A 25,032-nucleotide genomic window follows, 5' to 3' on the forward strand; every position below is an offset into this window, starting at 1 on the left:
TATGAAAATATGATTTCACCAAGGGCCATTTCTTCATGTTATTGCTGAGCTTGGAAATTCTATCTAGTCTAATTTGAGCACTTTGATCCCTTTAGATTAAGGGCTTTTATAAATCTAAAAAGTAGATCCAAGTAATAAATTGATCTTGTAATTTAAATATATTTCCTCTGGGTCTATCCTCCCTGGAAGAGAATAGCTGCTGATGACCTCACTCTTTTTCATATACTTGAGGACCCTTATTAAGTGTCTTTCATCTTTTAGATTTTGAGGTTAGGTAGCATTAATTCTTTAGCTTTTTTTTTTTCAATCATTAAAAATTTTGGTTGCTCTCTTTAGACTAAAATTTTTCATATTATTTCTAAACCTGGAATCTAGACATATAGAGTATCCCAACAATGGTTTCATCAGTCTGAGAGGATAGAAGAATTGCCTCTTACTTTGTTCTTGTTGATGCACCCTTGTTTGCTTAATGCTGAATTATTCCGTTCCTGTTCCAGAATTAACCCGCCACAAGGCACAAGTAAACCCAATTGTCATGCATCTGAGTCCTCTTTGGAAATACTAGCCTCTTCTTACTTTACTATAGCTCTGTAATTTTTTTTCCATTTCACTAACTTTTTCTAGTCACTTTGAATTCTAATCTTGAAATTTAGAAATGAGAATTGGTGACCTAAATGTATGTTTAAAAACTATGGAGAAAAGGAAAATGCACAAAGATGATAATTTTTCCAATATTCTGCTAATACACTAGGATTATAGTAATGTGAGTCACCTGCTTTTGCAGTAAGTACAGAAAAGTTAAATAAAAGAGAGACAGTAAGCACATCTCCAGTTTTCTTACAAGTGCACCCATCTTAGACGTTAGCTGAAAGCACAAGATGTACTTATCCACTGAGTTGTAAAGGGCTAGGGATCTCCAAGATGAGAGGATGACTAAATGCTGAGTTATTCAAACCCCATCCTCCTCCACAAACCACGTGTGTTGGTCAGCTGGTGCGGCTGTAACAAAATCCCACAGACTGAGCGGCTTCAGCAACAGACATTTATTTTCTCATAGTTCTGGAGGCTGTGAGTCTAAGATCAAGGTTCTGGCCAATTTGATTTCTGGCGAACGCTCTCTTTTCTTGGTTTGCTATGTCCTCACGTGACCTTTCCTTGGTGCACAGAGAGAGAGCAAGAGAGAGAGAGAAAGAGTGAAAGAGAATCAGTCAGTCTGTCTGTCTGGTGTGTGTTGGCTCTCTGGTGTCTCTTCTTATGACACCCATCCTACTGGATCAGGGCTCCACCCTTCTGACCTCAAGTAACCTTAATTACTCCCTTCTCCGAATACAGCTGCACTGAGGGTTAGGGCTTTAACATATGAATTTTGGGGGGAGATGAACATTTAGTTTGTGCCACCACCAAATAGCTTCCATCACATAGGCTGGGCGATTCTCAGGTAGTCAGGGGACGAGAGGCAGCTGGAATTTGGATGAACTGCAAAGCTTACTCCCCCTTCTGCTCATCCTGTTCCTTATAAGCAGCACCACTGAAGTGCTGGTTAGATTTGTGCCCTCCCACCACCAGTGCATCCTCCCTCTGGTGTCCCTACACGAGGGTTACTTGGCAAGGAGCAATTTAGACAGTTATGGATCTATATAAAAAGATTAGTTCCAGTAACCTCTCCTCCCCAAGGCTTTTCTGAGCATAATAACCTGCTGCTCTGACCCCCAAGCCAGAGAGATAACCCAAAAGGCTTCCCAGTGTCTAAAGTCAACAGAGGGAGGCTGGGTCATTTGTTAAAAGTGCAAGCAGCTCATGGCGGTGTGCAGTTCACTGCTTCAGAGCGAGTCACCAAAACAAACGGGGAAAGAAAAAGGAGCAGCAAAAAACTTGAAAGAGGAAAACCTCCTTTAAGTTGTCTTGTCTGCTTTTTATTTTGTAAAAGATGTCATACCATAAACACGGCATTGGAAGTGTTCTATGGCTGGTCAGGTTTTCTCCTTTGGCAGATGGTTCAGATTTCCTACGAATAAGATTGTTATAAGCAAAGTTTCATGTTGTGTGTCCATTAGGAATCTATCTATCAAAAAGCAGAAATATTCAGAAGTGTTTTAGTCAGAAGTCTCCCAAGTGATGTGTACACACTGAGGGGGCACATTAGGTGATCTCTTCTGGGGGTGAGGAAAATATTGGAGCTTCTATTTATATTTATTCTTAAAATATTATCCTTTAATTTCCATTTTGTGTGTATTTTATAATGTATATGATATTCTTTTCCAGTTGAATGTTTCAGCTGTGCTAATAGATCAACCACATATTCCCAGGGGTTTAACATAATGGGAGTTTACGTCTTGCTCATGTCAAGTCCTATACCGGTGTTTTCTGGCCGCATGGCCTTCCACATGATCATTTAGAGCCCTAGACTCCTTTCACCTAAGGAGTCTGTCCCCATCCAGGTCCTCAGAGGTTCTCTCCATTCAACCAATACGTGGGGGGAAGGGAGCTTGGCATACCAGCTGCTTAACTATTTGGCTCAGAAGTGATGTTTTTCATTTTCACTTTCCACTGGCAAGAAGTAGCCCCACTCAATTCTAAGGAGGCTGGGAAATGCAGTCCCTGACTGGGCCGCTCCTGCACAGCACCAACTTCACGCCATCTTTGTTGTCAGCCAGCCACTCCTGCTACAGGAGGACATATGTGTATATTTATGAGGCTTATACAACTGTTAGGGTGATGCAATCAAAGAAAGTTGGAGACTAATGTTTTAGGGACTGCCAGATTTAGGGCTGCCAGACCACAATTTGATTCGTTTTTTTCCAAAATGAGGTAAACTTTGTAGTATACTTAGTGACTGAGACAAGACCCAAACAGGACACAGTGTGGGACCACCTCGCTGCTCCCAGCCCTCGATCCAGGCAGGAATCTGCAGGGGTCACATTCCTGAGCCCCCAGGCACAGACTCCCTTGGAGTTGGGGATGGACCAGGGGGGTTTCGGCAACTTTAACTACTCAGTCTTCACAGGCTCTGTCAGCCCGTCCTTTAGGGTGATCAACTCTTCCCAGTTTGTCTGGGACTTTCCTGGTTTTCCCACTTAAGTTTCAGGGTCTCAGGAAACCCCTCAGTTCCAGGGAAACTGGGACTCTTTATGGGGGACTGTCCTGGTTTAAAACTGAAAGTCCCACTTTCTGAAAACCTTTTCAGTCCAGGGCAAACCTGGATGGTTGGTCACCCTACTGTCCTTCCAGCAAATACTCTCTCTGTTATTACCCCTGGGTAGAATTTGAGGCCCAGGGTGACATCTGCCTATAACAAAGGAGAAGCTTCTCCCTAATCTTTTTATGGGAAGCTTAAATAGCGAAGAGCACAGGATTATTGTGCAGAGAGGGCTTTAACCAGGGAATGAGTAGACAGACTCTTTTTCCCTCGGTGTGGACATGCAGGAAATGGGGAGTCCACTCGTGGTCATAATCAGCCATACCCTCCATTCCCACCCAGGGAAACTGACACAGCTGTGGCCAGCTGTTTTCGGTCTCATTTGGAGATTTTTCCTGAGAATCTCCTGTAATAAGAGGACAGAATATATCTGCCTTCCTGTCCAAAAAGAGACCATAAATTATTTTCATTTTGGTTTTCATGTCAATGTAACTGTAATTGGTCACTGATAGGATGGGTCAGAATGAATTTTCAGAGTTTGGTCCCCTTGAGTTGAACAATGTCTGTTGACAGCTTACTGCTAACGAGCTGTGCTGGGACACATCTGGGCATGGACCAGTTAACTGTGATATGGGGGTCTGGAGGGGCCCAGAAGTGCTGGTGGCAGAAGGAGATGGCCACATGGTGGAGGGGTGGGGGAGACCATAATGAGCAGCTAGAACGAAATTGCAGTTATTTCCAGGCCAAGCACTACCTGGTGTTTTCAGCAGGTAGCAGCAGAGAAGACAGTTAGAAATGGCAGGGCTCCATGACTGGCCATCAGAGAATTATTTTCAGTCTCCGAAAGATGATAGCAAGAAATAGACAAAGCCTCAGGGCTTAAGGCAAGTCAGTAAAAGAGGGACCAGGAGAAAAGTACTATGAGCATAGGAGGGGCATGAGGTTGGGGTGAGACCAACAATGACTAACTGCTTGTAGGGAACAAAGGGTCTCCTTTCTTGGGAGAGGAGGCTGCAGAGATACCTACTAAACTGCTCAAGTACTCCAGGCTTTGTCCTTTGGGAGCAGAAATGCAGTTACATTCCCATCCTTGCCCGAGTCTTCATGACTTCTAACCACCCCTGCTCACCCAGGACCTCAGCACCCTCTTCCCCCAACTTCCCACTTACTTCCCGGAGCCCCAGCTGGCAAGCAATTTAAGGGAGGGGCTGTGCCACTGCCCTGCTCCAGTCCTCCAGTGAGCATGGTACCCCTTCCCAGGTTCTAGAATGTTCCATGACTGCAACGGTGCTGCTCTGTGGTCTGTGGCAGAGGGAGGTGAAGGCCATGGCTCTCCCCAGCTCTTTGTCACTTTCGTCATCGAGGTATGGCAGTGCTCCTGTCTGGGGTCTCACCAAGTCTTTCATGAATGCCATCCTTCACCTTTCAGCCTGGTCTCCACTCAGTGTGAAAAGAGTTCCTCAGCTTGGGCAGGGGGAAAAGGCCCAGTAACATCTTTCTGTTCTCCTCATTTTCTCTCTCTTTCTTGCCCAAAGGCCTTCTTCTTCCTGCACCAAAGAGACACAAGAGCGCACATGCATATCAATGTCTGTGGACAGAGACCACAGAGGCCACAGACCCACAGGTTCTGCCCTCTGCAGTGCAATTTGGGCTTGGCTAGGATGCTCTTAGACAATATTCTCTCTCTTCCCCTACATGCCAACCAAGGCCACTAGTACAGTGGAAAGAAATAGTTCTAGATAGTTAAACCTTTATGAGGAATAAAATGCACTGATTCTGAAGGTGATTTTAAAAAAATCTCATCATGGCTAATTTTGAATTGTGTTTTGGAAAAACTTAACCCTTAAATTTGGAATAACTTAAGGTGTGTTACAAGACTAGATAAAAGATGGGACAATTGTGTTTTGTTTGCAAAAATGACTGCATAAACTTCCAATGCATGTAGAAAGTAGAGCATTCTTCTGCTGTTACTCTCTTTTACTTCAAGGAAAACAGTTCTCTGGATCTAGCCAAAGAAAGGGAAATGTTAGGAACCTGTTTATTTTTTAACATAGCTGTGATTTTTCTGACCGCACAAATTTATAAAGTATCTTTTCACTTAACCTATGGTAGCAATTTACAAACTTAAAAGACATTAGTAAAAAGGCAACCATCAGAAGCAAAATAATGCCAAGGATGGAAAGACCAGAAAGAGAAATCTTGGTTACTTCCCCCAGTACTAGAAAGTTGTGGCGATGGTTTGTGAGGGTATCACCAGTGTTAGGCTCAAGATGAGACATTTCTTGGGTCAACAGTGGCCTTTTGGGCTGTAAAGACAACTGTTAAAAAATGACGAAGAAAGCATTTTGCATTCATATCATGCGTTTCTGATTTTCTAGGGGTCTGATGGTCTCCTGGCACTTAGAGGGCCATGTGGGTAACTTCACTGTTGTCTTTGATGGGGGCTGGGGTTAAAAATTTCCACTGATGCTTCAGGACTTTGCCCCAGCCAGGTCTTTAGATGAGCATTGAGTTATGCAGTTTTCTTGCCCAGTTTTAGGAGATGGTTGAATTATTATCAGGGAGCTTTTTCTCATGGAGTTGAGGCATAAACTAATAAGGTTGAGCTGACCCATCCACAATTTCCTGTGACATTATGGAGAATAGGGGAAGAATTTTACTTTGTAACTGTGCTTTCTTTTTCCCTTTTTTTGTTAGAGATTTTTTTTTCAGATTTACTGAGGTATAGTTGACAAATAAAATTGTAAGATATTTAAAGTGTACAACTTGATGATTTGATATACACATAATTTGTGAAAGGATTCCCCCCATCAAGTTAATTAACACATCTATCACCTCACATATTTACTCTTTTTTTTGGCGAGAACATTGAAGTTCTACTCTCTTAGCAAATTTTGAGTATACAATAAAGTGTTATCAGCTATAAGCACTGTGTTACACATTAGACCCTCAGACTTTATTCATCTAATAACTGAAAGTTTATACGTTTTAGCAACCTCTCCCTATTTTGCTCACCCCCCGGCCCCTGGCAGCCACCATTCTACTCTCTGTTTCTATGAGTTTACTGTTTTGTTTTTTTTTTGATTCTACCTCTAAGTGATAGCTTGCAGTCTTTATTTTTCTCCATCTGATTTATTTCACTTTGCATAATGCCCTCCTGGTTCATCTGTGTTTTGCAAATGGCAGGATTTCCTTCTTTTTAAAGGCTGAATAATATTCCATTGTATATATATTTACCACATTTTCTTTGTTCATTCATGTATTGATGGACACTTCGGTTGTTTCCATACCTTGACTATTATGAATAATACTGCAGTGAACATGGGAGTACAGATATCTCTTCAAGATAGTGATTTCATTTCCTTCAGATATATACCCCAGGAGTGGGATTCCTGGATCACATAGTAGTTCTATTTTTAATTTTTTGAGGAGCCTACATACTGTTTTCCGTAGTAGCTGTACCAAGTTACATTCCCACCAACTGCGCACAAGGTTCCCTTTTCTCCACATCTTTGCCAGCACTTCTTGTAGTTTGTCTTTTGGATAATAACCATTCTAATATCCAATTCTAATAGTATATACCATTATAATAGGTATAAGATGGTATTTCATTGTGATTTTGATTTGCATTTCTCTGATAATTAGTGATGTTGAGCACCTTTTCACGTACATATCGGTCATTTGTATGTCTTCTTTGGAAAACTATTCAGGGTGTTTGGTCATTTTTAAATTGGGTTATGTGGATTTTTTTGCTATTGAGTTTGTAATTATTCCTTGTATATCTCGGATATTAACTCCTTATCAGATATGGTTTGTAAATATTTTCTCCCACGCCCTAGGTTGCCTTTTCATTTTGTTGGTGGTTTCCTTTGCTGTGCATATGTTCGATGTGTGTCACATCTTTATTTTCGTTTTCATTGCCTTTGCTTTTAGTGTCAAATCCAAAATATCGTTGCCAAGACTAATGTCAGTGAACTTTTTCCTCTATGTTTTCTTCTAGGAATTTTATGCTTTCAGGTCTTGTGTTCAAGCTTTTAATACATTTTGAGTTGATTTTTGTGTATAGTGTAAGATAGCGGTCCAGTTTCATTCTTTTGCATGTGGCTGTCTAGTTTTCCCAGCATCATTTATTGAAGAGACTATCCTTTCCCTATTGTATATTCTTGACTTCTTTGTTGAAAATTAATTGACTATATATGCATGAATTTTTTTCTAGGCTCTCTATTCTGTTCCACTGATCTATGTGTCTGTTTTTATGCCATTACCATACTGTTTTGATTATTATAGCTTTGTAATACAGTCTGAAATCAGAATGTGTGATGCCTCTAGCTTCGTTCTTCTTTCTTAAGATTTCTTTGGCTATTCAAGGTCTTTTGTGGTTCCATATGAAATTTAGGATTTTTTTTTCTATTTTTGTGAATGATGCCATTGGAATTTTGATAGGAATTTCATTGAATCTGTAGATTGCTTTGGGTAGTTTGGACATTTTAACAATATTAATTCTTCCAATCCATGAGCATGGAATATCTTTTCATTTATTTGTGTTTTCTTCAATTTTTTCATCAATGTTTCATAGTTTTCAGTGTGTAGATCTTTTCCTTCCATGATTAAATTTATTCCTAAATATCTTATTTTTTTCATGCAATTGTATATGGGATTGCTTTCTTAATTTCTCTTTCTGATGGTTTGTTATTTGAATATAGATGCGCAACTGATTTTGTATATTGATTTTATGTCCTGCAAATTTACTGAATTTATTTATTAGTTCTAACAGTTTTTTGGTGGAGTCTTTACAGTTTTTTTTGTGTATGTGTGAGGAAGGTTAGCCCTGAGCTAATATCTGTTGCCAGTCTTCCTGTTTTTGCTTGAGGAAGATTGTGTCTGAGCTAACATCCATGCTAATCTTCCTCTGTTTTACGTGGGATGCTGCCACAGCATGGCTTGAAGAGCGGTGCTAGGTCTGCGCCCCGGATCCAAACCTGTGAACCCCGGGCCACTGAAGTGGAACACACAAACTTAACCACTACACCACTGGGCTGGCCCCTTTAGGGGTTTTTATGTATAATATCATATCATGTACAGACAGTTTTACTTCTTCTTGTCCAATTTGGACGCCTTTTATTTCTTTCTCTTTCCCAATTGCTAGGATTTCCAGTACTATGTTGAATAGGAGTGACGAGAGTGGGCACCCTTGTCTTGTTCCTGATCTTAGAGGAAAAACTTTCAGTTTTTCATTGTTGAGTACGATATTAGCTGTGGGCTTGTCATATATAATCTTTATTATATTGAGGCATGTTCCTTTTATATCTCACTTGATCATGGTGTGTGATCCTTTTAACGTAATGTTGAGTTTGGTTTGCTAATATTTTGTCAAGGAGTTTTGCATCTATGTTCATCAGATATATTGACCTATAATTTTCTTTTCTTGTAGTGTTCTTGTCTGGCTTTGGTGTCAGGGTAATGCTGGCTTTGTAAAATGAGTTTAGAAGTATCCTCTCCTCTTCTATTTTTTGGAAGAATTTGAGAAGGATTGGTAATAATTCTTCTTTCAATGTTGGGTAGAACTCACCAGTGAAGCCATCTGGTCCTGGACGTTTTTTGGTGGGAGGTTTTTGCTTATGGAGTCAATCTCTTTACTAATAATTACTCAGTTCAAATTTTCTGTTTCTTCATGATTCAGTCTTGGTAGGTTGTATGTTTCTAGCAATTTATCAGTTTCTTCTAGGTTGTCTAATTTGTTGGCATATAATTGGTCATAATAGTTCCTTATGATCCTTATTATTGTTGTTATCGATTATAACATCTCTTCTTTCATTTCTGATTTTATTTGAGTCTTCTTTTTTTCTTGGTCTAGCTAGAGTTTTGTCAATTTTGTTCATCTTTTCAAAAAATATGCTTTGAGTTTCATTGATCTTTTCTCTTGTCTTTTTAGTCTCTATTTCATATTTCTGCTCTGATCTTTGTTATTTCCTTTCTTCTACTAACTTTGGGCTTAGTTTGTTCTTCTTTTTCTGGTTCCTTGAGGTGTAAAGTTAGATTTTTTTTCTTTTTTGAGGAAGATTAGCCTTGAGCTGACTACTGCCAATCCTCCTCTTTTTGCTGAGGAAGACTGGCCCTGAGCTAACATCTGTGCCCATCTTCCTCTACTTTATATGTGGGATGCCTACCACAGCATGGCTTTTGCCAAGCAGTGCCATGTCTACCCCAGGGATCAGAACTGGCAAACCCCGGGCCGCCGAGAAGTGGAATGCGTAAACTTAACTGCTGCGCCACCAGGCCAGCCCCAAGTTAGATTATTTGAGAGCTTTTTTGTTTGTTGTTATAAACTTCCCTCCAGAATTGATTTTGCTTTATCCCATAATTTTATGTCATGTTTCCATTTTCATTTGTTTTGAGATATTTTTTATTTGACTTATGATTTCTTCTTTGACTCATTGGTTGGTCAGGAACATATTATTTAATCTCTCCATATCTGTGAATTTTCCAGTTTTCCTTTTGTAATTGTCTTCTAGTTTCATACTGTTGTGGTCAGAAAAGACGCTTGATATTATTTCAGTCTTCTTATATTTATTAAGACTTGCTTTGATCTATCTTGGAGAATGTTCCATGTGCACTTAAGAAGAATGTCTATTCTGCTGTCTTTGGATGGAATGTTCTGCACGTCTGTTAGGTCTACTGATCTAATGTGGAATTTAATCCCAGTGTTTCCTGACTGACTTTCTATCTGGATGATCTGTCCATTGTTGAAAATGGGGTATCAAAGTCCCCTACTCCTATTGTATTGCTGTCTATTTCTCCCTTCAGATCTGTTAATATTTGCTTTATATGTTTAGGTGCTCTGATGTTGGGTGCATAAATATTTATAATTGTTATATCCTCTTGATTAATTGATCTCTTTCTCATTATATAATGACCTTCTCTGTCTCTTGTCACAGTTTTTGGCTTATAGTCTATTTCATCTGGTGTAAGTATAGCTACCCCTGTTCTCTTTTGGTTTCCATTTATAGAGAATCTTTTTTCATCCCTTCACTTTCAGGCTATGTGTGTTCATAAAGCTGAAGTGAGTCTCTTGTAGGCAGGATAAAGTTGAGCATTGTTTTTTTTATCCATCCAACCACTCTGTGTCTTTTGATTGGAGAATTTAGTTCATTTACATTTAAAGTAATTATTGATAGTTATGGACTTATTATTGCCATTTTATTAATTATTTCCTGGCTGTTTTGTAATTCTTCTGTTCCTTTCTTCCTCTCTTGCTCTCTGCCTTTCTGATTTGATTACTTTCTGTAGTGGTATGCTTTGATTCCTTTCTCTTTATATTTAGTCTATCTATTATAGGCTTTTGCTATGTGGTTACCATGAAGCTTACATAAAACATCTTATATTTATAACAGTCTATTTTAAGCAGATAGCAACTTAACTTTGAATGCACACAAACACTCCACATTTTTACACTCCCTACCCATTTTATGTTTTTGATGTCACAATTTATATCTTTTTATATTGTGTCTCCATTAACCAATTATTGTAGTTGTAGTTATTTTTAATACTCTTGTCTTTTAACCTTTGTACTAGAGTTGTAAGTGATTTACCCTCCACCATTGCAATATTAGAGTATTCTGAATTTAATTATATATTTATCTTTCCCAGTGAGTTTTATCCTTTCATATGTTTTCATGTTTAACATCCTTTCATTTCAAATTGAAGACCTCCCTTTAACACTTCTTCTAAGGACTGTCTAGTAATGATGAAATCCTAAAGCTTTTGTTTAGAAAACTTTCTCTCTCCTTCAATTTTGAAGGACAACTTTGCAGGGTAGAGCTTTATTGGTTGGCAGTTCTTTTCTTTCAGCACTTTGAAGATATCATCCCACTCCCTTCTGGACTGCAAAGTTTAAAACTGCTCCTTATGGTCCTGTAGGATGTGTGAATGCAGGTCCCGTTGGCTATCAGAGCTAGGTGATTTGGGGGCCTGTCTCTCAGGTGGCAGCCACAAAAGCTGGGGTCCCAGATGTGTGTACAAGATCCTTCTAAATGAATGCTGGCGATCTGGTTTTATCATTGGAGCAAGTTGAAGTGGAAAAGCAGGAGAAGTCCCCATCAGCGCACCAGGGCTCCAGAGAGGATCATAGCCAGCTCCTAGATGTGTGCTAAATTAGAAGCTGGGCCCTTGGGCATCAGCTTGTAAAGAATGTAGTCAAACCCCTTCTTGGGAAAGACTGGAGACAAGTGTTTTTGCCTGCTCACTCTGCACTGCACCCTGGAAGGATAGCTGGGGTGAGTGCTCATGTACTCATTAAGAACTGCTTATTTGTTTGCTATAGTCCTGTGGGTCTTATAGATGCAAGCCCCATTGGTTTGCAGAGCTAGATGTTTTGGGGGCCCAGCTGTCAAGTGGAAGTCTTAAAAGTTGGAGTGCTAGATGTCCAAATCCTTTGCTCCTGGGGGAACAACTTGAAATTGAGGGTTCCCTCTTGATTGTATGGCACTGTGCTGGGTGTAGTGTTTATGGGGTGAGTGTATCTCAGCCTTTCCTACCCATTTCAGTGTGGCTATTTTCTCATTCACCTGATGTGTAGGAGTCACTCAGTTGGCTTCTGGATTTCTTTCAGCATGAATTTCTTTGTGTGTAGCTACACATTCAGTGCATCTGTGGGAGTAGGGAAGTTCAGAAGCCTCCTATGTCACTATCTTGGTCACAAAAACAAAACTAAAACTTGTTTTTTTCATTAAGAAAAAAACGTCACTCATGGTGACCTGGGCTAGAAAACTCAGTCTGCAAGAACCAGAACCAACTATTTCTGGGTCAATTACCTCATAACCTTAAGTATACAAGCTTTAAGGCTTATTTAAGGAAGGATGTGGGATCATTTATAATCCTGTAGACTGTGGCTCTTCCACCAGGATCAACTCAAGACCTTATTATGAATTATATTAAAGTTTTTTCTGGTTGTGAGATTGTCAGCAAAGAGCTCAGCCAACCTAACCAAGATCACTTGGGGGTGTAGCACAGGAAGGAAGATGAATATAATTCATCTTTTTTCCCTTTGCTAGGTGCAGATGAATTAATTATAGCTCCCAGAGAACTATTCCCTGTGCTTAAAATAGTATCAAATTTTCCATCCAAGTCTACTATGAATAGAAGCAATTTGACTTGACATTAGGGCAGAGCTTTGGAATCTGGAGATGACACAGTCTACCTTTGATTCTCTGCAAGGCATCAGTCATCCTGGGCTCTCAGGCCCTAGTTTTTTCTCCATAAAATGGGAATAAAATATGCTCATTCTCTTACTTCAGGAGGTTTTAGGGGACTTATTTAAATGCCATTTTTAATGTGCTGAGTATCTCAAGTGGAAGGCAATAATGTGAGGGAATTTGGGGGAAGAAATCCACTTACTATGAATTGAGTTATTTTCTGAGTTATTTAGATAAGATACAGAATGATCTTTAGGTTCAGAATCAGGACCATCTCAAGGCCTGTCTTTTGGAAAAGTGCTACAATTCATTTCTACTAATGACAGCTTGCCCGTAGGAGAACGAGTCTTGGCCATGCTCTGAGGTTTGAGTCCCATCTTGAAAGACTCATTTTGCATGTAAGGACATTTAAACTCTTTATGTAAATTCTTATATTATTTTTGTAAGAAGACACTGGACATTTACCACTAGATGAAAACTCAATGCTTTGGTGTATAGTTTTCTCATAAAATAACCCATGTCTTTATTTTTCCTTGCAGACAAAACAGTGTGGAGTTTTACCCTGCATTCATGATTACATTGTGGATGGCTGGGTGGTATTTCAACCAAGGTAATTTTAAAATACGGTCAACTCTGTCCTAATGATGACTACAGTTCTTAGAACTATTAAGGAGCAGACATGTAAACACACATATCCTGATCCTGGAAATTGTTTTAAACAAAATGAGCAATGTCTGTGCATCACAGAGCACTGTTCTGCAGGTACACTAACTCTGGCTTCATTCCAATTCAGTAGTTTTTAAAAAACTTGGAACAAACTATGTTGGGCACTCAGGATGAAAATGACACAAGATTTATCTTCAAACCTAACACTCTAAATTCTAATTTATCTGCAAGAACAGAACACAGAATTAACAATTCACCTTAATTATTATAGCTAACATTTGTTTAGCACTTACTCTGTGCCAGGTACTATTTTTAAGTTTTATACGTATATTATCTCCTGCATGGGTTTCATAGGATTAAAGACCTTCCTATGAGGTAGTTTCAGTAATTAACTTCTACTTTACAGATAAAGAAACTGAAGAACAGAGAGGTTATTTGTCCAATTTAACCTTCACCGATGTAGGAGAAAGTTAGCTTCCAAGTACAGAGCGGGGTCTATAGGTATTTGACCCAACCATCCACGTCTCTTTTCTTAAGAGTTCCGGATGATGCAGCGCTATTGTTTGTATGTAGCAACTTTACAAACATCTCCTTTCTATCTGACTGGGGTCTCCCTGGTGAGCTGAAGGCTTTACCCAAACTCTGTGCCTTTCACAGGGGGTTGGACCAGCACCAGCTCCCTTAGTTGGAGAAATTCAATCCCTTTGCTTTCTGATAGTTCTCACTGCCTCATTTGAGTTTGACATTTGATTGCTAAGATTTAAATAAACCAAAATCTAGCTGTTTTCAAAGGCAACCCTATCCCTTCTTCTTGTAATTTTTGCCGTCAACTGAGGAATTTCAGATAATATATCCCTCAGAGAACGACTTCTTAACTTTATTCCAATACACATTTTTGTCCCTTAAGGGCATGAATGGGGCCATTGTTTCTTGTCAGGTGAGACCACATCAACAGCTAATAAGAAAAGTGCCTTTTGATAATGGGACTCAGTCTCTGCCATTCGACCCTTTCGATTTCACTGTGATGAGCTGACTGAGGCTGACTGCCTGTCAGGAAAGGATTTCTTGGGTATCTGCGAGTCATAATTTTCTTTTCATTCTTTCTCACCCAGAGTAGGTAGCCTATTAACTGCCCTGAACAGTTCTCCTTGGCTTTGTGGGAGTAATCATTAGATAGGAAGTTTCAAGACCTCAACATGCTCACAATCTCTCCACTTCCTCAGACGCTAGGTGGCCCTGCCACCCTTTCTTCTCCAGCAATTGGCCCTCTTGTTCTCATCCTTCCGGCCCCAAAGCAAATGTCAGCCCCTCAGGAAGGCCTTCCCCGACCCCTTTCTACAGGTGGCCTCTTCCAGTGCCCGCTGGCCCATTTCCTCTTCATTTCTTTCAATGCACGTTCAGATCTGTAATTTTCTTCTCATTTTCCTCTTTGCTTGTTGTCTGTCTCAGCTGGTAAGCTCCATAAAGGCAGGGAGCTTGTATCTATTTCACTGCTAAGCCTAGTTCTTAGAATAATACCTGTATGTGGTAGAAACTAGAGAAAATGTTTGTGACTGAATAACTTAACAAATTTAGTTCTGTCTAACCTACCAGAGTCCCAGAGATAGACTCCAAGTGTGTACAAGAGGGCTCTGGCAACTTGTATCTGTGAGGTGCTGAGGAAGAGAGAGGGTCCCTAATGTAGGGAGGATGTGATATTATTCGTTGGACAGGATGGCAGAACTTCATGCCACACTTTACGTTTCTTTCAGGTAAAACTTATATACAATGAAATGCCCAAATCTTAAGTGTGCCATTTGATGAGTTTTGACAACTATATACACCTATGTGACCCAAAACCCTAACAAGATATAGAACATGATTGCCACCCAGAAAGTTTCCTCATGCCTTTCCCAGTCAACCCCTTTCAGAGGCAAACACTGTTGTGATTTTTTTCATCATAGTTTAGTTTTGCCCATTCTAGAACTTTCCATAATTGGAATCATACAATATTGTACTCTTGTGTGATGCTTCATTTACTCGGCAAAATGTTTTTGAGCTTCACTATGTTGTTGTGAGTATCTGTTTCTTTTCATTGCCGAGTGGTATTCCATTGTGTGGTTATCATAGTTTGGTTATCCATTCTCCTGTTGAAAGACTTCTAGGCTGTTTCCAGTTTTTGGCTAGTATGAATAAAGCTGCAATGAATATTCTGTACAAGTCTTTTCATGGACACACGCTTTCATTTCTCTTGTTTAAATACATAGGAATGGAATTGCTGGGTCAAAAAGTATGTTTAGTTTTATAGGAAACTACCAGAGCTTTTCCCAGAGTGGCTGCACTGTTTTGCATTCCTACCAATAATGTATGAGGATTCCAACATCGCCAACATTTTGTGTCATCAGTCTTTTTAGTTTTAGCCATTCTGGTAGGTGTGAAGTGGTGTCCTCTCATTGTGGTTTTAAGTTGCAGTTTGCTAATATTGAATGATGTTGAATAATGTTGAAAAAATGTCTGTATGCTTATTGGTACCTTTGTCTATCTTCCTATGTGAATTGTCTATTCAAATATTTTGCCTATTTAAAAATTAAGTTGTTTTTCTTTCCTTATTGAATTGTCAGAGTTCTCTATATATTCTGGACATGAGTCTTTTGTCAGATGTATGTTTTATGAGTATTTTCTCAGTCTTTACATCACATTTTGAGAGACTGCCATCAGACTCTCTATCTTCTCTATTTTTTTCTCTATAGTTTTTGCTACTTGTCTGGGTCTGGTGTACATCTATGCCCGTCACCAGTATTTCTGGGGATATTCAGAAGCTGCTAACAAAAGGTAAGGAGAACCCAAGAATTGGGTGTTTAGGTAAAAAGTAGCAGGATGGAGTTTGAATTAGTTTCCTCTTCCTGAGAGTATTAACAGCACTGATGGTTGTGATTGCAAAAGAGATTTATGCTGCCTGAGGCCAAGTCTCACCAGGCCGTATGTGATTAGATGTGAGGCAGAACATGCAAATATAAAACTGTGCACTGAATGTGCACTCCTTGACCACCACATTTTAAATCCTTGCAAAAATGTTGCACTATCTCCAAGATGTTACCAAGGAAATAATCCTGCCCAGCTTTGATAATCCTTTGAATGTTCAAAGGAGCCAATTAACCTCTGTGGTTGGCTTCCCCTTTATGTGATGAATCAAAATTTTCAAATGGCAAGAACACAGAAGTTCTAGATGGTGTTAATGATGAGCAGCCTACTTTAGGACTCCCGGCTTCATCACTGTAGCCCTGTTTATAACCTCTTTCCCTCATATCCACCCTGCAGGATGACTGGTTTCCGGTTGGGTCTGGGGATTTTGGCCTTGTTGGCCATCCTGGGCGCCCTGGGGATTGCAAACAGCTTTCTGGATGAATACCTAGACCTCAATGTTGCCAAGAAACTGAGGCATTTCTAACTTTTCTCCTCCCTTTGCTCAAATGCTTGCAGAAGATGTTTCCACTCTGAAGTTTATATGGTGTCACTTGTTCAATTAAAAAAAATGAAAGTCTTCGTTTTGTTTTTTTTGAAATGGCTTTGTAGAAACATACCGGTTAGAGAATATAAATTTCCTGTTTGTTTAAGAAATGAAGTTTGCTCTGAGCCCTGGTTTTAGTTGTCAATGCTAAAGTCGTGCTTGTGTGGGGAGGAACAGCCTGACCTGTGTGCTGGACTTTCTAGGGACCACTGCCATCACTCATCTCTGAGACTGCTTCTCTCTTATGGAAAGCTCCACACAGACACTGATAAGGCAGCTGAGCCCACTTCACTGGTTGCAGGAAAGCAACAGATGGCTGCGTGTGGGGGAAGTCAGGCAAACACATAGAGTAGCCAGAGAAGAGAGTGATCAACTAAGAGCACAAAACAAATCTGGCTGTGAAAATGGACTTCATAAAGAAAAAAGGAAAAAGAGAAAAGGTACATCGTTTTCAAGGAACCATCCAGAAACCAGGGCTCAGTGAATATTCTTGCCCCTGGGGAGGGGCAGGAGGGTCATGGTCATGGTTGGAGAGCCTAGGCTGGTTTCCACTGCACTCTGGGTGTCATGTGGGGTTTGGGGCTGGCTGCTGTTGTGACCCTGAGGTGCAGTCACCGTCTAGCACAATGCAAATGACCTTTCTTCACTTTCTTCATCTGTAAAATGGGAATGAGTCCACTTCACAGTCTTCAGAGACCTTAGGAAAGCAGAATTATGAGCCTATATAACACATTTTAACATCAGGAAAAGAGCTCTCTGTCTATTTTTCCAAAGAAAGTTGGACAGCCTTGAGCCTGGCGTGGGCATCTTCCAGAAGCTGTTTATTGGAACTTTTCTTTTTTATGGGTACAAAGGAAGTTACAAAGCCTATGAATAATAGAAAAAGAAATAAAGGCATTTAAACACTAGTGTTTCCAGAAGAGTAGAGGAGAAAACATGACAATCCCTTGCATCTAAAATAGCAGTACTAAATGTCTTAAAGTACATGGAGAACGTGTTAGTCTGGGATGGGGTACCTGGATACAAGTCCGGTTCCCTCACTCACTGGCCGTTTGACTCCAGACAAGGCATCTGGTCAATAGAGGTAGTGTAGCAGGAAGTGAAGACTCCAGAGCTAGATGTTAAACCTGTTCTACCACTTGCTGGTTATGCTACCCCAGCACTTTGTAGCTCTCTGCCTCAGTTTTCTCTTAGACAAAATGGGGCTAATATTTTAAAATGCTGATTCTATGGTATTTTTAGTATTCCGATTGGTTATGGTGATTTGTATTGTGACATTTTAATTATTTTATATATTGAAGACAGCGAAAGAAAAGAGTGCACAAATCTTTGACCCGAAAGTGCAATTATTTGCATAATCATATACTTTAGAAGTGGGGGGGAAAACCACAACTTTCCAAATCTTACACTTGAGGATTTTAAAACAATTTCTATTTTGCATCTAAATTGGAACAATTTATAGGTGCAAATTATAAATACACACACACATAGTTTGGTTAAACAACATATGGAAAAAGAAAATGGGTGCACCAGGATATTGGACCTTTGTACCTTTAAACATCTGAACTATAGAATTTATTGCCTTTGTTCTAATTCTTTTGTCACCAAGGCAACCTCTTGATTATTTTAATTTCTATAAATTCGGCTACAGAGAGTAAACATGCTGGCCACGGAGATGTGAGTTTCTGATCTGTTTGACAATTACATATGTATTTTTTGTATATTAGTAAATTGACTAATTTTATTTTCAGAAATCAGATTCATTGCCTCAAAAAGTCAATGTTATGAAAAAAGGGATGGAGAAGAACTTTTCTGTATTAAAAGTCTTTACCAAAAAAAAAGGCATATGGGGCTGGCCCCATGGCCGAGTGGTTAAGCTCTCGCGCTCTGCTTTAGCGGTCCAGGGTTTCGCCGGTTCGAATCCTGGGCACGGACATGGCACCGCTCATCAAGCCATGTGGAGGCGGCGTCCCACATGCCACAAGTGGAGGGACCCACAACTAAAAATACACAACTATGTACCAGGGGGGCTTTGGGGAGAAAAAGGAAAAATAAAATCTTTAAAAAAAAAAAAGGCATAAAACAAAATGGCAATGTTGGAAGAAATTTGGGAGACAATTGGGCAATTTGAATATGGAGTGAGAATTAGATGATATGACGGGGTTAATGTTAATTGTGTTAGGTGTGATAATAATGATATTGTGGCTAGAGAAGAGAATGTCCTGATTCCTTGGAGCTGCATGCTGAGAGGTTGAGGGATGAAGTGGTTGGAGGTGTATACTTTGAAATGGTTCTGCAAAATATGTATGTGAAGCATATATGGTGAAGTGTTAGCAATTATTAAATTGAGTTGGTAAGTGTATAGTTATTCATTGTACTATTCTATTTTTCTGATTGTTTGAAAATGTTCACAATGAAATTTTTAAAAATCTGAAGCAAAGTTAAAATCTAAAATCAAGTTCTTGGTAGCTCTGAATGAACTTTTTTTTGAGGAAGATTAGTTCTGAGCTAACATCTGCCTCTTTCTGCTGAGGAAGCCTGGCCCTAACATCCGTGCCCATCTTCCTCTACTTGATATGTGGGACGCCTACCACAGCATGGCTTGCCAAGCGATGCCATGTCCACACCCAGGATCCAAACCGATGAACCCCAGGCCACAGAAGCAGAATGTGTGCACTTAACTGCTGCGCCACCGGGCCAGCCCCTGAAGACTTTTTATGTTGAGTGCTGTATGCTTGATTTGGGATCTATGGTATGGATAGAGCCGCAGCATTAGTGCTGGCCCAGCAGCTGTCCTGGACATGGCAGGGACACTGGGGCCATGTGTGTGGAAGCTGTTGTAATGACCTCTGCCTGTTGCATGAAATGAGACGGGTGTCTGTGTGTGGTAGCTCATCCAGAGGACACTAGACCTTAGAACTTAAAACAAAAAACAAGACTAGAGGAGAAAAGCGAAGAGAAAAGAAGAGGAAAAAAGACGAAAAAGAAAATAAGAAGAAAATGGGCTGGTTATGCAAACAAGCAGCCCTGCTCTCTTCCCAGGGGTTTTTCCTCCCCCCGCTTTTCTTCGCAGGTTGGAGGTAGGTGGGGTGTGGCCAAAAAAGTCATTAATAAGGAAAAAATATCAGGTCATTTGTTTTTCACTCTTTTTCTCCAGACACAGTCTTCCTTGAAGAAGGCCAAAGACAGAAATAGCTCATCTAATGCTTTTGAATGTTCTCTAAGTTTCAGCCATAAAATACATCTTTCTCACTGGGGCGGATGCCTAGTGACTTCCTGGATAGATGTCTATTTTCGCCCACCTTCTTCTTCCATCACGCACTTACTGCACTGGGATTTCATAAAGGTCAATACAATTACATATAAGACATCGTTTTAAAGGAGAAAGGTATTGCATTCACCTAGTGCAGAACAAATTTCCGTGTAAATAAAAATATTTTATTTGAATTAATCAGGACTAGTGGGATCATCCAACTCTTCTCAGAGCTTCATGTTTTCACTTTTGACATCAGCCTTCCCACACCCCAGCCACGAATCAGCTTATTTTTCCATCCCATGGTACCTGGTAGAGTACTGAGCCGGTATTGTTGGGACAAAGCCCAGTGTCGCATTGTTTTCCACAGTGTTACTTGCCAGCCAGTCTGGAAGCACAGCCCACGGTGATAGAGCTGGCCTCTTCTTCTACGATCAAGTTCATTCTTTCCCTTGGTTTGTATATATTAAAACTCACCTTTATTTCGGATCTATTTTTGGTGATGACTTTATTCTGCTCTGGTGGCCTATTTTTCTGCTTCACCCAGTCAGTTTTGAAATGTGTTGTGTTACTATGTTTTTAATGTTTGATGGCACGTCTTGGGTCAGGTCTTCTGGAAGTGGAGGGGTGGATTCACATGTGTGTGATTTGTTCACGAAGGGCTCCTAGGAGGGAAAACGGGACAGAGACAGGCAAGAAACCGAACAAGGGGCAACTTCAGGCAAAGTCCCAGCCTCTGCCTGTTCCTGCAGGGGGCGCTGGAGCTCAGATCCCATCTCAGGGCTTGTCCAGGCAAGTTACTTTCCCCCCAATATATTCCTTGAGTTTCCTTCCTTTTTCAAGAAAAATTTTACTATCAATTTTCCAAGTCCTCTGAATGAACCAGGGGGAATGAATTGTTATGGTACTGAATCTAAAATGGACTTCAGTATGTTCCTTCCAAAGTTGACTTTGCTCTCCTCCCTTTGCCACAGCCCCCGGAGTGCAAATTTAGAATATTCTAGCTGTGTGGTTGAATTAAAAAGGCTGGGAATGACTGACTGATCTCTTCTGTTACATGAGTGTTTAAAAAAATGACACCAAACTTTTGAGACAAGAACTGCAGTTAATCAATTAAAACTCATGCATAATATATCTGCCTAATTAAGACTGGAGATCCAGTGACAATCCTAAAAGAAACTAAACTTTGCATTGATTCAGATAACAATCTTTTATTCATTTGTTTTTCCTTTAAAAGTGGTATGTCAACATCACTTCATTTCTACATTTCAGAGTTCTGTACATTTATTAAAAGGAAATAAGCAATGCTCAATGTACAAAGTAAAAACAGAAAACTAGAAAAATCTGAATAAAATGGAGCAAGTTGCCATAGGTCATACAGTACAAATTAGTAATTAGATGTCATCTGAAGTGCAATACCACTGCTGTGACGATGAGTTAAGGAATGAAATAAAAATACTCTATTTTAAACAAACAGTATATATATATTTATATGTATATTTTTTACAGATAGTAGACCCAGTGATATCTGCAGTATTGTAAAAACTTATTTACAAATAACTTTTTTAGACATTACATATACATCAGCACCGTAGGAAAAACAAAACAAAACAAAACAACCTTATTAAAATCTACCTCTCTATTTAGTTGGTCCCAGTACTGAACATTTGGAGGAAGCTTTGAAAAGGTAACGAAGTGCCCTCCTCCCCATCAGCCACCTCCAGTTTCTCATCATTGCTTATATATTTATTTCCTGTACCTTTCAGAAAAAGGTAATTATGTATTCTGTTTCTTGTTTGTTTACTTCTTTTTCTTTTTTTTGGTTTTCATCTGTTTCCACTCAAGAGTTTCCTTGGTGGTGTCCCTCCCCATGCAGGGAGTTCACAGTCACCCTGCCACCACCTCTTCCCAGAGGGAGCACAGCCCCTGCCTGGGCTCTCACCCACCTGGCCCGCTCTGGCCTCCATCCTGCCCCTTGCTGAGTAGATCCACAGTCAGGCGCCACATCACGTTCAGGTCAACGATGGACCGCATGTATGACGGTGGTGCCATAAGATTAGTACCATACAGCCTAGGTGTGTAGTAGGCTATATACCATCTAGGTTTGTGTAAGGACACTCTGCGTTTGCACAATGATGAAACTGCGTAAGGACACATTTCTCAGAATGTATCGTGTTGTCAGCAACGCACAACTGTATAACCTTGGTACACGGCGAGCACATCTGGGGCAGTGTTTGCCTGCCTGCCGCCTCACTACATCCTCTGCCCCCAGCCTTCCATTCGAACCCCCCTTCTCAGGACCTTGCCCTGAGTGCAGCCAGTCCTGCTCCCCACAGCCCCGCCTGGGCTCTGGCGAGGCAAGTTGCATGTGAGTGCACAGAAGGGAGCCAGCCTTTCGTTCACGCAGGGAAGGAGTGGTAGGAGAAAAGCACACGCCCTTCTTACTCGGGACAACAATAGGCCACATGGCCTCCAGAAGAGGACAGTGGGAGGGGAGGCGAGGACTACAGAGACAAGCCTTAGATAGCAGAGGTTGTTGATCCCTTCCGGCAGTCTCCGGTTAGGGCAAATTTGAGTGAATTACAAGGAGAACAACTGTACAGAACTTTGGAAGTGGATGACTCTGCCCATATGAAATGAACCATATCTTCCTCCTTTTTATCACCAAAATGTATAAGGTGGAGCAATTGATTTTTCAGTTCCTCATCTCTCAGGATTTTAGATTTGTCTTTTCGGTGAGTAAGGATTAAGGACAAGGCCAATTTTAGAGCATCACCCCTGGGATTTTCCCAAGGGGAGCCAGAGCCAGTGACCTCCAGGCCATTCCTCCCTGGGTGTACCAGAGGTATCAGATGCAGCTCATACAAACCCACCATCCATCAGCAGAGCAGCCCACTCAGTTCCCAGCAGAGAATATTCACTCAACTCTACACGTTAGAGACAGAAAACTCCAGTGTCGCCTTTGCAATTCAGGCATTGTCTAAGTTCTTCTTGCATTTATTTTGACTCTGCCCAGGCTCCCTAGAGACAAAAGCTTCATTTCTTCTTGGATAGACTGTAAGGAGAAGCGAGGGCAGGCTGGAGTGGAGGCAAGGAGAAATAAAGGCAGGGGTGAGGGAGAAAGGCGGCATGCTGGCAGACACACAGCATCCAGCCACAAGTAGATGGGAACTGCCTAGACGTATAAGTATCATCCGGGCCCCCAAGAGGTTCCAGCCCAACTACCTGGAGGGATGGCCACCATGGCCACCAGCAGAGGGCTGTCCCCCAGGACAGCTGGAGGGACCCTGCTCCAAGCTCACTTGGCAATCCTTGTGAGGCAGCCGACAGCAACGCCTCTCAAATTCCTGAGGGTCATCACGGGGCAGGAGACAGGCCTGTAGGATCTGTCGTCGTCTCCCTGAGACATCTCACTGCTCTTCGTGTCTACCCTCCAAATACAGTAGCATGTCTTGAAGCCTGACATTTCTTTCCAGCCAGAGTCCAGCGCATTTCTGACCTGTGCTCTGGGCCTGCGCAACCACCCAGCAGCCTCTGTGGGACTCTCCCTGGCCTGAGGCTCTGTCACTTTTGTGTCTCCCAAGCTGCAGTCTCCGGACCTGGGCCAGGAGGGGCAGACGGATACCTCACCTTGGGCAGCAGTCCGTCTTGGCTGGCGCAGCTCTTGCTGGGCCAGGTGGTCACAGGGAGTGCCGAGCACAGGGGCTTCAGACTCGTCTTCCCCACCTGCCTCTGGCGTGTCTCCCTCTCTCACAGCAGGGATCTGCATGGCATCTCGTCTCGACTGCTTGTGGAAATCAGGTGAAATGAGGCCCCGCGGGGCTGTGGATTGGCACCTGGATCTTCCACTGTCAGCCAGCTGCAGTTTTGCTCAGTTTACGTGGGTCAAAAAAACGAAAAAACAAGGATGGGTCAACATCCTGTTTCTTTTTCACGTTAAGCTTTAACCACTAGAGTTGTGGCTCCTGGAGCCCCTCTTGACTAGGGGTTTCCAAATAATTCATCAAGCTCCTGCATCCACTCATCCCCAGGCCCACCTTTGATGATGGAGTCCACGAGGTCTGCACTGTCCGCGAGGCCAGGGAAGGAAGCCCCAGCCGCTTCGCCGCTGTAATTGTATGACATGTCCTGAGGGGGGTTCCGCTCATAGGCTTGGCTCTGGCTGCTTGCAGCAAAGCCGCCACTGGGCATCTGCTGCTGTGCCTGGGGCTGGCTGAACGCTGGCATGCCAGGGACGCCCTGGCTTAGGCCAGACATGACCATCGGCCTGGCCTGGCTAGTGCCCTGCTGCCCCGGAAGTGGTGGCATCATCTGCCGACCCATCGCAGCCGGGTTGAGGGTTCTCACTGTGCCAGTGTTAGCGTCCACGACCTGGCTCAGTCCCTGTGGGAAGTGTTGCTTGGTGAGCCTCGGCTGGCCAGCTTGAAGTGGGTAGCTGGCACTGTTGTTGAATGCTCCTAACTCTCCACTAGTCCTTCCAGGTATCCCCTGTAAGCTCCTCTGTTGCCAGCTCTGTGCTCCCTGCTGGACTGTTCCCATAATGCTCTGCAGCCTCGGTGGGCCTTGGGGCCTCGGCAGCACCTGGCCTACCGGCCCTTTCATCTGCTGGTGCTGCTGGGGAATGGCTGAGTTCACCAGCATGCTCTGACCAAAACCACTCACCATCCCAACCCCTTGCCCAGAGGCGGGCTGCCTCGGCCCCTGGGCTTGGTTGTGTGTGATGCTCATGCCACTTTGGTTTGGGTGCTGCAACATTTGGGTCATTCCTGTGCTCATACTGTACATTCCTGGTTGGCTGGTAGGTGTGGTGCTATAAGGTGCCAGTCCCATCTCTGACTGGGCTGCTGCTGTGGCCATTGTCCCTGGGTTCTGGGAGGGTCCCATTCCCATCATGCCTGCGTTTTGTGCCATCAACCGTGATGTTCGCATGCTCTGGAGGGCTGCTTGGCTTCTCACGGCTGCTATATCCTGGGGAGAACCTGCAAGGAAAAAAAGACACACATCACTCACTCTTCTGATAAGGAATGTACTGTAACAAGTTGTTGGAATTTTCTGTGGGAGTGACAAATTCTTTTATATGAAAGGATCTACTCTGAAAACAAATCCTTAATAAAAAACAATTATTCTTCTGCTTATAACATATGCTGATTATGAAAAATCTGGAGAACACTGAAAAACACAAAGATGAAAATTAAAGTCACCTGAATTCCCGCCATCCAGAGATGACCACTTCCAACTATTATTTATATATAAATAGACACACAAAAATTGGGATCATACTGGACGCATGCTTTCTAAG

The 25,032-nt window shown here is 41.7% G+C and overlaps 2 protein-coding genes across 4 annotated transcripts in view; one reads left to right on the forward strand and one right to left on the reverse strand.

Moving 5' to 3' along the window:
* Positions 1-25,032, forward strand: part of MGST2 (microsomal glutathione S-transferase 2) — a 38,300-nt gene that overhangs the window by 11,955 nt on the left and 1,313 nt on the right. The window contains exons 3-5 of one of the 2 annotated variants that reach the window (XM_046656356.1): positions 12,867-12,937; positions 15,723-15,804; positions 23,318-23,534. In XM_046656356.1, the coding sequence (XP_046512312.1) occupies positions 12,867-12,937; positions 15,723-15,804; positions 23,318-23,534 (370 nt within the window). Of the gene's footprint in view, positions 1-12,866; positions 12,938-15,722; positions 15,805-16,290; positions 16,514-23,317; positions 23,535-25,032 lie in introns of those variants that run through there. The other variant, XM_046656357.1, reaches the window with a different exon arrangement.
* The window catches only part of MAML3 (mastermind like transcriptional coactivator 3), a 392,390-nt gene continuing 390,885 nt past the window's right edge, over positions 23,528-25,032 (reverse strand). For both annotated transcript variants that reach the window (XM_046656355.1, XM_046656354.1), the window contains exon 5: positions 23,528-24,712. In XM_046656355.1, coding sequence (XP_046512311.1) covers positions 23,715-24,712 — 998 coding nt within the window. In that variant the 3' untranslated portion in view covers positions 23,528-23,714. The remainder of the gene's footprint in view (positions 24,713-25,032) is intronic.

The sequence above is a fragment of the Equus quagga genome, chromosome 3 (genome assembly GCF_021613505.1).
Source record: "Equus quagga isolate Etosha38 chromosome 3, UCLA_HA_Equagga_1.0, whole genome shotgun sequence".
NCBI lineage: Eukaryota > Metazoa > Chordata > Mammalia > Perissodactyla > Equidae > Equus > Equus quagga.